A 16,015-nucleotide genomic window follows, 5' to 3' on the forward strand; every position below is an offset into this window, starting at 1 on the left:
CCACAATGTTAACGAAAATTTCAAAGTGATCCAGAATCCAGGATTTCTTCCGGATCACCCCCAAAAGTTAATCATTTCTTCCTTATCCCATTTCCAACAAACCCTGAAAATTTCATCAAAATCTGTCCATAACTTTTTGAGTTATGTTGCACACTAACGGACAGACAAACAAACAGACAGACAAACAAACCCTGGCAAAAACATAACCTCCTTGGCGGAGGTAAAAATGTGAAAGACTTGTCTGAAAATGACAAACTTGTCCTTTATTCCAGAAGCACCTTAAACAACTACTAAAAAAATTTAAAAGAAAAAGGATATATAAAAATATCTATACAGAAATAACAACAGAATAAAAGTATAAATCAATCAATCAAATTTTATTCATATAGCACCACATCATAACAAACATAGTAAAGCTAGTCTAAACCAGACAGATAAATAAATTTATATGGTGCATATATACAGGGTGGGGAAGCAAAATTTACAATATTTTGAGGCAGAGATTGAAAGACAGTGTATGACCAATTAGTTTATTGAAAGTCATGAGAATTTATTTGCCACAAGAAAATTTACATAATAGAAAATGTTTTTATTCTATGTGTCCTCCTTCTTTCTCAATAACTGCCTTCACACACTTCCTGAAACTTGCGCAAGTGTTCCTCAAATATTCGGGTGACAACTTCTCCCATTCTTCTTTAATAGTATCTTCCAGACTTCCTCGTAATAGTTTTGCTCATAGTCATTCTCTTCTTTCCATTATAAACAGTCTTTATGGACACTCCAACTATTTTTGAAATCTCCTTTGGTGTGACGAGTGCATTCAGCAAATCACACACTCTTTGACGTTTGCTTTCCTGATTACTCATATGGGCAAAAGTTTCAGAAAAGGTATGGATAATAGTGTTAGGTATGATTATGACATCAATATATGTTTGGTTTCAAAACAATTGACGTAGTGCCTGCTGAGAAAAAACAACTAAATGTTCATTGTAAATTTTGCTTCCCCACCCTGTGTGTATATATATATATATATATATATATATATATATATATGAATTACCATAATGCAGCAGTATTTACTTTTTTCTTGAGCTAAAATTTATGACATAACTACTGACTGCTACATTCTGTACGTTCTGAGCGTTCATTATGCTAACATATTAGCATTAGCATTAACTTGAACATTATTACCTTGTGGGAGCTCTGCTCTCAATAAACAAGCTCTGTACCACAGTGAATGCATTTGAATATAGTTTTCAGTTTTTATTTTAAAGTATTTCCACGTTTTTCAGCCTTTTTTTTGTTGTCTCTTGTACGCTAAATGTTGTTTGTGTTGATCCTGGCACCATGTACATCACAATAAGCATCCATGTGAAAAGTGGCGGTGAAATTAAGGAAATGAAGCTTCAATTCATCATTAATTAATCAATTAATCTTTTCAGCTCTAATACCACCTGTATCCACTGTGTTTCTGCAGTGGTTGGCTAAATGTTTTCCCTGTGTTTCCTCCTCAGGTCCAACGTATAGAGGAGCTGAATGAGCTGGACATGGAGTTGTATGACTACGCCAAGGACCTGTTCCAGCAGCGGTACCAGTACACCCGGCAGCAGGAGAGACGGCAGCAGCGCATCAAGAATCACCTGCAGAACCACCAGGGTCTGGGCCTTGGGGTCAGCCTGTGGCCGTCCAAAGCCCGCCAGAGCTCCGCCCTCACACTGGAGGAAACCGACGGCGGGGAGAGGGAGGAGCGCGACGAGGCCACGGAAGAGGGGGGCCGAACTGAGGAGGCGGGCAACAGGCTCCCCACCGAGGACTACATGAACCAGATCATCAACCGCTGGTAGCAGCAAAACGAGAACACGGACATGCATATGTAATGTGAAACACACACTTCTATAAACACACACAGGAAGCAGAGCCTGAATAGACCCGTATGACAGATGAACACACACAAGAGGAGGGTTTTGCTCTGGGTATGACAGTCCAGTGGTTGCTATGGAGACCTGGGCTCGGGCGATTGCATCAGTTTGTATTATTGCCCGGCTGTTATTAGCACCCACTTGGCCCTTTCCTCCCCCTCAGAGTCTGTCCCATCATTCCTGACTGAGCAGAGATATTTTTAAGAGATGCTGACAAACGAGCATCACATCCATCTCTCCTGCCCCCACCTCTTCTTCTTCCTCCTCTTCCTCCTCCTCCTGCCCTCCTCCCATTCTCTGTGGCCTGATATGGAGCATGAGAAAAATAAAACAAAGTCTGTGAATTCCCACTAATCCTCACTAAGGACCGGTCTGTTTTCCTGGAATCGGCTCCAATTTCAAAGGAACTGGGGAAACTATGAAAGTATGTCGTTTGGCTGATCCAAACAAAGGAAACTGGTGGGAGTAAAGAAGAAGATTGTACCTGAAAGGAAGAAAGAAGTTGGACTGAGATGTGTAATAAAGCTTTTTGCTTTTAAAAAAATCAGCCATTTCACCCATGAACAAGCTTTGATCATGAAATAGTGACAGTCTCATTCTCATTTTAGGATGATTTTGTTTGTATTTTCCTTTGTGTTTATGCTTTTTTAAAGCAGAATTGTAATAACACTGAGACCAATATTGCTGCCTAAAGAAAATTCCTTTATTTCTTTATTTTTGTTGTTTTTTAAGTCAAAGCTAATGGATTGGATTGATGGACCATAGCCATTATTGAAGCCTTGAATATTGTGTAGGGAGTTAATTGTCCTGTTTCTCTGTGTAAGATTCCTAACGCCCCAGTGGCTACCGTCAGAACCCTGTCAGTACTTGGAACCTGATTTATTCTACACACATACATCAATGCTACTTCCTCTCAGAGTTCAGTACATTTTGTCCCTTCAGCTACATCTGTAAACATTAACTAGTTAAATAACATCAGATAATACTGGCTAATTAACCAGTTAACCACATCTTTGCAGTTCAGTCCACACTGCAAAACAGTTATTTTAAGGTTTGTTGTTTTTTTTTTTTTTTTGTTTTTTTAAACCCAAAAAAGAGGGCTTATTTAATTAGTATATTTGATTAATAAAGAGAATGTAGCTCATCTTCATTCCATCAACTCTCATTAAATTATTTTACATCTGTTTTTTATTCTTTCATTCTTTTGTTTTGTAACTAGTAAAACCAATTATATCACTGCAGGATTTTTATTTCAGTCACACTCTAGTGACAAGAAACAGTCACGCTTTTGCTTTTGAGTAGAATAAATCAAGTTTGTCACTGCTTGTTTTGTTCCAGAAATACAATTTATTGTTTACATCCACAAAAAAGAAATATTTCTAGTAATCTACAGCAGTTTCTGGGATATAAAAACAATTAATACTCCAATGTTACCTTTGGATTTTATAGTTATGAAATATAAGATTAAATATTTCATCAAATACTTATACTTTTTCAGTCAGATCAGTTAATATTAGCACACTAGCTATCATCAGCTAATGTTGACACTAGCTACCAAGATAACAGGAGCTAACATTTGCCATTTAGGTAAATAAGCTAACATTAGCTAGCAATGTGCCAGTTCGGTGAGACTGAGATAATTACAAAAAAGTATAGAGTTCATTTAAAAAGCTGAAGATATTTGTGTTTCAAACCCCAGTTTTTCATTTGAATCCTGTATTTCCTCACAATATAAAACCAAAGGTAACAGTAATTTAATTATTGAAACACATTTCATCATGAACCACTGGTGAGAGGGTATTTCTGTGTAGAACAAATCAGGTTTCCAGGACAGGTCAGGTAGTGACACAGGTTCATTAAATCTCTTTTTTTCCTTCCGTGTCTGAGTCATGCAGAGAATGACAGCCAATTACAGCGCTGAGTCTCACATAGGTGTGAACAAATCAAAGGCAGAGGAGGAGAGAGTCTGCAGCGAGATGCCTCGTTGCCAGGATCCGATCTGTGTGAGCAGCGAGAGATTTGAAAGCCTTAACTCAGACAAACGTTTGAGACGGGGAGTCACAGGAACTGCTGGTCACCATGGTGATGGGAGCCCTTAATGCAGTGGGTGGCATTTTCAGCTCCTCTTTAAGTTTTTTTTTTTTTTTTTTTTTCTCTACGGTTTTGAACCACCTGTTAAAAGGGCGTCTACATGTCCAGCGGTGACCTGGGGTTCGTCAGTGATCTGAGCGGTATCATGGTTAGTTTTACCCTGAAGAACCGACGGGGCGAGCAGTGCCTCCATGTACTGGGATCATAGTCAACATGATTATTGCAACATATTATGTCTGCATTATACCACAGTAACTTCTGACTACTTGTGTGTGTGTGTGTGTGTGTGTGTGTGTGTGTGTGTGTGTGTGTGTGTGTGTGTGTGTGTGTCTGTAAATAGTATGTACAGTATGCATTGGATGTGTCTGCCTTTGTAAATAGTGTGACTGATGCCTGACGACTTTTGTGAATGAATGATTCCATGACCAATATTTCACCGTTTTCCTTCAAGCAGCACAAAGTCACAGCAGTGACTTTCATTGTTGTTCAAGACAATTCTCCCCTTTGCCCGTTACGTTACCTTTTTTTTTTCTCCCCTTTTCTTGTCTCCTCTCAGTGCCATGGGTTACATCCAGCATAATGACTATTTTTGGTCCAATACTCTTATTTCCATTCAGCTTCATTCAAACTGGCCTTGATTTATTGGATCATCATCACATGTGGACAGCACTAGAAATCAGTCAAATCATCATTTCTTTCCAGTTTAAAGTCTGATGTTTGGTCCTGAGTGAAAGCGAAAGAAACCTGACAGGTTTTTTTTTTCGTTTCAAGGTTTTTGTAAAAGACATGTGTCAGATAAGACAACCAATAACACAGTGGTCAAAGTTGTCATATGGACATTTAAAAGTGTTTTGACCTCATACATACATTTACTAATAGGCAAGAAAACATTCCACCTTAAAAAGTTCCCAGTAGCCTTTGAGCCACTCAGTCAATTCTCTTTTCTACCTCGCTAAAGTGAACTTGTGCATTCTTTCATTCATCTTTGTTTAAAAAGAACCATTACAAAACCAGTGTGCGGCATCCAAAATGTCTGTAGGAAATGAAAACTTACATGAGTTTATTTAACTGAAATTCAAACACAAGTGACTGGAGACGTGTTCTAATGCTAAGTGTACAGAGAAACACTCAGAATCGTCCACTGTGACTGGATCATTCATCTTAAAGCAGGTCTGAAGAGAGTCTGACATTTCCTTCATCCACTTTCTTGTCTCCTCTCATTGTTATAATTACATCCAATGACTGTTGGTTCATATATTGTCCTTATTTACATGTTCCAACTCACTTTGGTCAGCAAAATCCACTAATAGAGTCAAGTTCAAAAAGGCCTTTTGCCTTTTATTAATCAAGTTCCTGGTCGGCAGAATATGTGGATTCAGTTGACTCTGATGCTAATGTCTGCTTTTCTATCTGCTCGAGGCTCATTTATGACCTCGGATACATACATTACCCTGCGCTTCGGCCACATTGTGTTCTCTGAGCAATTCTCAGGGGAAAACAGAATTTATTTTTCATCCAGCAGCCGGTCAGAAAGTATTTTCATGATCTCATAATTGTCTGCCTTTTCCCTGAAGTGATTAAATCGTTTGCAGGGGACAAAGCCAACATTTAAATCCAATATTTCTACAAATATCGCTGCCATGCTAGGCTTTTTTTTTTGTGTGTTACTGGAATGCATCAGGTCCGCTGTGTCAGCCTCAGCAGTGAATCTAAATGTCCTTTTTCGGCCCGGTAAACATTTTATCTCTCTGAACAGACACAAAACATCTGTTGGATCATGAAAATACCTTTGAAGATGCATAATCCTTTGATGGGTTTGTGTGTAGACAACATTTAGGTAAGCAGGCGTCTAATTTTTAGCCAGTGCTTTCACCTGAGTTTCAAAAGGAATTAAATTCAATAAGCGGATTCATACTGGTTTTGATTAAATGGTACTGAAACCCAACCTCAGACTGTACATGTAAAATGGAGCAATAAGACAGTTAAAGCAATAGCGTGTGGATAGAGCTAAGGGTAAAACATGAGTTCAAGGAGTTAGTTGTACTTCTGCGAATCGAAAATGATCCTGAAGTCATAGCAGTGGGTTTAGTAGTGAACCAGCACTACTAAACCCACTGACCAGGTCTACAATAAAGCTCAGATTACTCATTTTTTTGACAAGTAAACACTCAATATTTGGAATAAATGTGTCTGAACCACAAATAAACATATTGGAGACTTGACTAACATGCCTTCAAAGTCTACTGCTGCATCACCAACTGTCCAGTGTAGAAGAAAAACTCAGGAAAGCAAAAGAAACGCTGACAGTGGTTTTGCCTCTGTTGTTACCACTTCTTTTCATTGACTCTGACTGCTGTCCCTTATAACAGCAGGTGGAAAGCATCAGCCTTCTGGTGGTTTCACTATTTACTGTTGGATTTACCGTTCACTACCTCTAATTCAGAAACATTTTTCTTTTTGAAATTTCCAAACTAAATTTGCAGGACTTGTAAATAACCTTCAAAGGTGAAACAGGATGCAAAAATCCAACTTGTAGTTTGTGAAAACGCTACGCCTTGTCACCAGTGTTTCAATAGTTCAGCCATTTCTGGGATTTAAAGATAGTGGATGCAAATGAATGAAATAATGTTCACTAGTGAGCCAAATGTGGCTAATATTTGCCACTACCTCATTCTGGTTGTTAATAGTCGAGTGCACATCTTTTGCTTAACATCACAACTGCCATTTCCAAACACTAATGATCATTTTAGGTCATTTTTTTATTACAACAAATGACTTCTTTGAGTCTTGTACATAAGATTTAAGAAAGTGACTGATACACCGCTAAACAGCCCAGATGTAGATGTGTTTCTTTGTGATTTACTCCTTTCAAATTAGGCCTGATTCACAAAAAGAAGAAGGCAAGAACAAGTGGGAATGATGAAAGGTATTGGAACACATCCAGAGTCAATACACTATTTTTTATGTTGCTTTCAGAGTCACACATTGAGGACAGGGGGAAATAGATATGGGGCAAAAAGAGATGGGTTTTTTGCTGGTTTCATATTAACATCCACATTATTGTATCCTAAGGTAATGATTGGAGACTTGAAAACACTGCAACTGTTTCCCTACAACCTGTTCTTGTTCAGAGCCCAACCACATGAACCAGTATCAGATTCTGTATTAGTGTTTAAATACAGTGAATCCAGAGCTGTTCTCCATGGAGGTATTTTATTTTCATGATAATCCTTTCTTCAAATTTTATTCTGTTGTGGTTTGACAGTAAGTTTCCGCTCCTCAGAAATACTCCTGATACCTATAAACAGAGAGTAAAACAAAATACTGCTGCAATGATTCCACAAATTGATACTGTAAAACTATATTCAAACATTTAATGTGTCATCACTATGTATATCTGATGTCTTAACAGGATTTTTCTTTTTTTTGTGACAGTGAAGCAACCCAGGTGTCGCAAGCATCTTCATTTTAATTTTGTTTCTAAAGATGTTTTAAGGAGCGTGTGATAGACTTGTTTTTGTTGTTTTTCTTTGGAATGGTGTGCAGTCTGTCTCTGGCTCCTTCTGTACGCATCATTATTATTGGTTTGTTTCTTATGATTGCAAAAATGAATCATCAAGCCACCAATTAAAATATTTCATTTTTACAGATCTGACTGTGTTGTTCGTGTCACTGCACATCATTCACAATATTTCCCACTCTTATCAAGCAAACACCACAGATTGTACAAGACGAGTGTGAACTGAAGCCTAACACAGTAGAAGAATCTGAACCAGGACCATGTCTGGATTAGAAATAACACTTACTTAAAACACCAGCCACACTACTAACCTAATACTCTTAAATCAAGTACTTTCAGAGATAAATGTGAACACATGCAGTAATTAGAGCTGGCCCTGTAGCAGGTTAGCTGAAAAACTGTATAATCCAATATCTAATGAGCTAAAACAGTAGAAGAATAATTCATAATACATGGGGCTCCAAAGTCCAAGTCAGTGGGCAAGCTACTTAAATGTTAATGCAAATCAACTTATCATGTTGACACACTAATGAACAACTAATTTGCTGTTAATTAACTAAAATGATGTTAATATCAACTAATGAAATAGAGTTAAAAGACTGGGTATTGTACTATAGTACTAGTGAACTTCATAGTTTTTGCAGTCTTCTTTGTGTGTGTTTTTTACTTAACTCTAAAACCTGACGTGTCATTGCTGACACACCCTGCACATTTGCAGTTTGGATCGCTGTAACTCTTTCACTGCGCAAAAACTTGTGAAATCCAGTGGTTTCTGAAACCTGTGATGTTGCGCTTTATCGGGTCATTACGGTAATTTCACTCATGCCTGTATTAGAAGCTGGAGAAGAAGCTGTTTTAACAGTATTACAACATACAGAAAATTGTAAATGATTGCTAGATTTTGAAAGATCTGGAAAAATGGGCAAACAGACAGCATATTTTCTAACCTTTCTATAGTCAAAATAAAAAAAATTTTTTTAAAAAAGTACAGGCAGACCATTTAGGCTTAGGGTTTAAAGGGTTAACCAAACTGATAAATCTGTTAGGAGGAAAAAAAAAAAAAAAAAGCAAATATGAAGGAAACATTCACATGGGCTGATTCTGAAATGAGGCACTAATGATAAAGTGGATGACACAATGAGTTTGGAGTTTTATACCGCAGTCTAAATGTTAAATAAAAGTAATTATACCCTATAGAACTGACAGGAGGTATTTCACGAAGTAATGTGAACAAGCATGTACACAAATTATAGAGGAGATTGTCCAGAATTTGAATGAATGAGTTAGTGTTCATTACATAGATAGTAGAATGAAGGGGTGACTTCAGACATACCTTTGGACTAAAGGATGAACTGATTAGAATTTTGTGGCAAAAAGTCAAGGTCACTGTGTCCTCACAAAACATGACTCCCATTTTCACTTCCAACAAAACTTCAGTGTGATCCTTCTGGTGAACCTCCCTGTGACATAAACCCTTATCTATCCATTATTCAAGACCATACTCTTTGGTAAAAACAGGTTGTCCAAACAACGTGTTATTCACTGGAATCAGATGTTTTAGTACAGTTAGAACTTCCATTTCTCTGTTAAGTCCCCTGACTGGCTCTGATTGACTTCCTTCAAAGTCTTGACTCTACAGAATGTCTGGACAGATATGGATGGAAATTCCAACTTGTCTGATTCTACCGTGGCACACTAATTCTAGTTTTGCATTTGAATTATTGCACATCCAAGGTGCAGAAATGCATCCACATATTCATTTCCATGAGTTTTTTGACATCTTAAGTAGTAGCTCCACCCTTCAGGTTTCTGTACTTGTGTCACCGGAGGACGTTTCTAGCCTTCGCCTACACGTGCCACAGAACCGTGACCCCATAAAGTAGACTGCCGCCCACTTAATGACAGCCTCAGCCCTGTCACCAGTGATATACACCCTAATTCCATCTTCAGACACTTGGGGGCCTGCCTAACACACTTTTATGCACACAAATAGTGCGATTGTTGCGCTGCTGTGGCAGGTAGGTGTTTGGTGTAAATATCACTTCTTGTCCTTGGCTGAGCAGGGCAGCAGAACACAGGCCTTCATCTGCTCTGACCAACAGTCCAGTGAGCTTCAACTGTGACCCCCCAGGCGGGGCAGGGAAATGATTTGGCTGTATGGAGGGGATTGGCTGGAGGGAGATCAGAGCAGAGAGATGACACAGACAAGGACGAGGCTGTAAAGGAGACGTAGAAACCAGAGAGGAGGCTCTGTACGTAATCCTGCCTTCACGTGCTATGGGAATTATGGTAAATACTAATTATGAACTCAAAAATTGCACATGAATGTCCCCTCATGTTGTATATTCCTGGGAAAAAACTTGATACATGAGCTGCTGAGATGAAAATAACCTTTGAACTTTTTAACATGGTGGGGAGCGATAAGGGATTCATTGCAAATGATAAACAATGTAGCAGATGAATTAACATGTGCGAAACTGTTTTACCCAAGTAGCAGGTCATGATACATTGTGTGTCAGCCATTTTTCATTTCGCTATGACAACACAAGCAGTTGAACATAACACACTGGTAATTTCAAATTCACAAGTGGAAAGGATCATCTTCCAAATAGCACGTGAAGGCAGTATAAGACACAAGAAGAGAAAAGGGGATGTTTCTGTGGCTGACATGAACACAGAATGAGAGGAAAACGAAGGGGAATGGGAGGAAAATGCGACGCCTGTGCAGCCTCTCTGGCAGCTGTGTTGGAGTGAACACTCTTTAATCCTCCCCATAGCTCAGGGTCGCTGTCATTTCAAGTGCAGCCGGACTAAACAAACAATAATGGCTTAGCTACTGCAGAGGCCTGGAAAGCTTTTATTTGGCTGAACATGAGCATGTGAGTGTTTCAGAGAAAAAGTGCTCGATGGCTCTTGCATTTGGGAATCCGGCTCTGACTGATTGTATGGGCTCTGGCTCCAGGCCATTATTAGGAGGTCAAACTGGCTGCAGCTCCTCACTGCTGGTCCCATGCATCTTTCATGCAAACAAAGAAGCTTTGGCATTATTATTGCTTATTTTCAACACGGAATTCTGCAGATAAATTCACACCAAGTGCCTCCCTTGCACACATCAGAGCCAGTCTATTGTAGTTGTGGAGGATGGCCCTGTTGGCTGCTGGTCACCATGGAGTTGAACAGCCTTTGTCCTGGGTTGAGTCATTTCCAGCAGTGACACCGTTAAGACCTTCAACGCCAAGTATACAATGTGGATAAATCTCTATACAAAAACAATTTGCGGAGTTTCCATGCACTGTTTTGTCAAAAAGTAAATGCACAGGGCAAAGAGACAATGGAATCTGCTACAGGGTGGGAGTGCACATTTTTCCACAGCAATAAAATAACTATGATTAGATCGGACATGTGGGGCCGTTATCTGACCTTCCACTCAGGGCCTGGATAATCTCCCAGGTCAACAACATATCATCTCTCATGATATTAAAGGATTGAACATAAGAATCCAACCTCCCAGGCTGCAGCTCTGAAATACTGGGAGGTTATTGTTAAACTGCAGCTGATTTACAAATATTCTGTCAAAGTAACCAGTAATCTAACCCACTGATTTATCACTTCATATATCAGATGACTTATTTCTGTTGTAAACTGAGTAATAAGTCTGAGAAGTCCTGACAACATCCTTTGAGTAGACAGTACTAATGATATATGTAGTACATATTGTAAATAGTATATTGTACAACAGAAAATACTGGATGCTGTAAAAGCAAAATGTAAAAAGTAGTGCTGTCAAACAATAAAATTGTTATCAGATTAATCACAGGGTTGATGTGGATTAATTTCGATTGATCATGATTAAATATCATTCATTTGTAATCTATATTAATCTATACTATATTAATTTTGCATGAGCAAACAGACTCAAGAAAGAAGGGAATATATATGCACATAACATGTTTATTAAACACCTACAGTTTCAACAAAACAACTTGAAACAACTGTTGGTCTTGTTTTTTTTTACTGAAATTTTCCATCCAAAGGGCCAGCGTGCTGTTAAACATCTTCCACCTCTATTGGTTGGTTCTGCTGCCTGTCACTATCAGATCAACTGCCCATTTGTGCATGCGCGTGTATCTCTACTTGAACAAACTGCCTGAAATGCATTGCCAGAGACATTCAGAGTCATTCTGCCCTGCAGATGGATTAATTGTGTTAACATTTTTAATCAGATTAATTGTGATGATGATGGATTAATCTGCGTTAATTTTGACAGCCCTAGTAAAAAGGCAAAAATACTGAACATAATGTATGTTAGACGGCTTTCAACCCGATGTGGCCGACTTGATCCGCATGTTCCTACATTACCCATCCCCACACATACACACACACACACACACACACACACACACACACACACACATTGACACCCCAACACCACAGGGAGTCCCATCAACTCACACTCACATTCTGACTTTGTTTGTGTTTAAGGAGCTGCATCTAATAAAAAGCTTCTCTGCCACCAGTGTATTATCATCTACACAAATAAATATAAAACAAACAGAAATGTTGATGTTGTAGAAATGTGGCAGGACACAAACCTGGATCAGAGCCAGACATGGACTCAAAGGCTGTTGGACCGCTGACATATTCCCTTTACACAGGAAGTGACACGGGAACGCACTAGAGAACATCAAAATTACAAATGCTGCTAGGCAGGAAAAAGTGACTGATCCTAATTAAAAAGTTATCTTAGTGCTGAATAAACAGTGTGCGTGTTTAAATGTACAAACCAAAGGTAGCCAAGGCTACCCCCCCTCATCTCCAGCTGTACTTAAGGCTGATCTCAGACCAGCCCAGGGTTTGGTGGCTGTAATGTGTTGAATTAGCTTCATGTAGGAGACCCTGGCTGACCCCCATTATACACTCAGGGACACATTTAATTAGCAGCAACTCACGTGAAACGACAAAATGTATTAATATTAATGGAGGTTTAATTGAGGTCGTTTTGGTCCCCCATTGAGGCTTTCGACCTCTAAAATGGCTGACGTGTGATAGTGCAAGGAGGGGGAGCCAGCATCCAGGGTTAGCCATTTCGTATATGACCCCGGAGAAGATGACAACCATCTCCCATAATTCATCTGAGGATGTCAGGTTCCTGACAGATGAACAGGCCCCATGGGCGGCATGGATGTGTGTTGGCGTATGTGCAAGGCTTGCTTTAACTCATCTTGTGGGGACTGTCAGCAACAGTGAGGACATTTCAGATGCTCTTCATTGGGAAACAGTTAATTTTCATGCTCCAGCTTTGTGTGTGTGCGCGCGCACATGCGCATGTACATTTGAGGTGTCAGTGCTTGAACTTCAAAGTGAAGGTCAAATCCAACAGGATAATTAATGTCGCTGCTTTTTATATAATGTTAAATCAAACCCTGGAACTGCTCCCTCTGGAGGATCAGCTGTCCAATTTAATTTAGGCTGTGGAGCGAGTAAATGAAAAAGCAAGACCCATGTCTGTGCACTCTGGGACAATGTTTATGTACCTTTCATCTTCTGTTTTTTTAATAAAAATCAAACAACAGGTAGACACGGGCCTGGTACTTTTTACCACCCTGCCCCAAAGGAACAGTCGGAGGTGTCACAAGTCTGTACCATATTTAGTGTGGTACAAGTACAGATATTTGTATAAGAGTAGAAGTACTGTTTCAACTTCTTTCCTGACGTAAAAGTGGAAAAAGACAGGCTCTGAAATTTACTTATAAACTTTAAAGTAGAAAAATCAAAACTTGGCCATTGATGGACATTTCAAGCAGCTGTTTGTGAACTACTTCACACATAAACAGCCACTGAAAATGTTCATGCACTTCATTCATCAATGTTTTGTCAAATCAAATATAAAATAACAGGAAATAATGAACATTAACTTATTTTCAATTTTCTAATCTGTCAGTGACACAACTTGAAACATTATGATGCCCTTTGTCTGTGATCCAGTCTCCATTTCCTGTTTTTTATATTGCTTCTGTCTTGTTACATCTTTTGGTTTCATTTTGTATCAAAGACATTGTCTTTGTGTTGTTACATTTCTAATGTTGTATTTGTTTGGTTTTTTTTGTTCTTTCCATGATTTTTGTTTTTTGCCTCTTTTATTTAATTTTTGTCTTGTGTCTTCCACATCATTTTTATCTGACACCATTTCTGTATTGTTATATCTTTGCATCGTGTTTGTTTTGTCGTGTTTTGTTGCATTATTTTTTGCCTTTTAATCAATTATCTTTGTGTCTTTTATGTCATATTCAACTTATTGCATTTTTTTTTATCATGTTTTCAACAGAACTCATTGCACAAATTTTGTTTGCTGCATCTTGCTCTTCTTTTGCTTCTTTCACAACTTCTACAGTGCATTTGTCTTGTTGCATCTCTTTCATTGCTTGTTCTGACTTTCTCAACATTGAATTGAAACAAACAATATGAACAAAATAACAACTAAATCACAAAAGTGCTTTGATTGTTATGATGTGCAGGAATGGTGCATACAAAGCAACAGAGCACAAAGTACAGATATTTGTGTTTAAGTGTGAGGGGCAAAATGGAAAAAAAATCTGAAAAACTACTATTTAGCTGAAGGACAGATACCTGAAAACTCTAATAAGCAGAGGTGTCAAGTAACAAAGTCCAAATACTTCATTACCTTACTTTAGTAGAAATTTTGGTTATCTATACTTTACTGGAGTAATTATTTTTCAGCGGACTTTTTATTTCTACTTCTTACATTTCCACGCAGTTATCTGCACTTTCTACTGCTTACATTTTGAAAATAGCCTTGTTACTCCCATTTCATTTCGGCCTGTTTTCATTCCGACTTGTCATCGTTCAAATAAAAAAAAACCTATCCAGATAAATGCGCCACCTGGATAGAGTGAATTTCATTGTGGTTGGATGAGAAGCATAAACATATACCATTCCGAAACCTTATTGGGTAGTACATGATCCATCGCACCTGACTTTTTGTACTATTACAGTACTTATAGGTAACTAGTCTTTATATATTCCACTCCATGAAACACATGTTAATGCTCAGTAGTACACATATATGGTTCTTTAATACATTTGCATTGTACTAAAATGCGTTCATTTTCAATGGGCACATATGCGGCTGAAACAGGTAGCCTAGTGCATCCCAGATTTTTCAACATTAGTATTTTAATATAGCATTATAGTCATTATGGCCTTCAGACAAATGTTTTTTGGGGAGGTGGGATAGTGCACTATAGGCGCCTGTGGCGCTGCTTAAGCTTTTGTCCTAATGGCATTTTTTTCCCCCTTACATTTACTTTTATACTTCAAGTGGTTTTGAAACCAGTATTTTTACACTTTTACTTTACTTTTTCTTTTCTTTTAGTAAAATGCTTGAGTTGATACTTCAACTTCTACAGAAGTCTTTTTATACCCTAGTATTTATACTTCTTTATACTATTTATAAGATCTTCTTCAGCCCTGCGATGAACTGGCGACTTGTCCAGGGTGTACCCCGCCTTCGCCCCTATGTAGCTGGGATAGGCTCCAAGTGACCCCCGTGACCCTAGTGAGGATAAAGTGGGTTCAGAAAATGAATGAATGAATATTTATACTTCTACCTGAGTAATGAATGTGAATACTTTTGACACCTCTGCTAATAAGCAATGGAGTATTTGTATTTCATAACTTCCCATCTATTCTCATTGTGTATGATCAATCAAAACATACAACCTACAACTAAAACAACTAAAGTGAAAGTTTCACTAAATGGACCCCACAGTTCTGAGTGCCCCTCTGCAAAATGAGAACAACCTCATGTTCTGTACTTTTGAATTAAGATAGTACAAACAGTATCAACAAAGGGGAAGGTTAAGCTAGTCTAAATGCAGGATATAATTACACCACATACAAAGCAAACCTCTTTTTTAACTGATGAAAGCAGCTTTCTTGAGGAAAGCAGCTCAGACCCCAAATGTATTCTATACAGATCTCTTTGTAATGGTTGATGTTAAATTAGGGAGGAATGACTAAACTTATGGTCATGCACTGACAAATGCAGAGGTTATTATTTCATCTATCCACGACTTACTCTTGATGAACACCCAATAAATAGAATATTCATATATCCACATATGTAAAAGACGTAGAGTTTCTCTTTATTCTGTAATATTAGGTCATTACTTCTGAGGCAGGTTAATGTTTTGAGACGCAAACCCACCTTTGGTAAGAGAGGGCATTAGTTTGACCTGCAGGAGACCTGCAGTCTCCAAGTGCTAGTATTCAAGTTTCGGGGAAAATAAGTAATGTGGACAAGACATTCTGGTCAATTAGTCCCATATTTAAAGATTTTGATTATGATAAGAGTGGCTCATGTTTAAGTCATGTTTCATTGCAGTTTAATTTTAAGTATCGGATTTTCTCTGTAATTTCACACAGGCGAAAACTGTCGGTACCTAATCCAGCGACTTAGTACCCA

General features: G+C 38.4%; 1 protein-coding gene across 1 annotated transcript in view; it reads left to right on the plus strand.

Moving 5' to 3' along the window:
- hs6st1a (heparan sulfate 6-O-sulfotransferase 1a) overlaps positions 1–7,660 on the plus strand; it is a 132,305-nt gene extending 124,645 nt beyond the window's left edge. The window contains exon 4 of the mRNA XM_030126765.1: positions 1,515–7,660. Within this exon, the coding sequence (XP_029982625.1) occupies positions 1,515–1,844 (330 nt within the window). The 3' untranslated portion in view covers positions 1,845–7,660. The remainder of the gene's footprint in view (positions 1–1,514) is intronic.
- The last annotated feature ends 8,355 nt before the right edge of the window (positions 7,661–16,015 follow it).

This window comes from Sphaeramia orbicularis, chromosome 22 (assembly GCF_902148855.1).
Source record: "Sphaeramia orbicularis chromosome 22, fSphaOr1.1, whole genome shotgun sequence".
NCBI classification, from domain to species: domain Eukaryota; kingdom Metazoa; phylum Chordata; class Actinopteri; order Kurtiformes; family Apogonidae; genus Sphaeramia; species Sphaeramia orbicularis.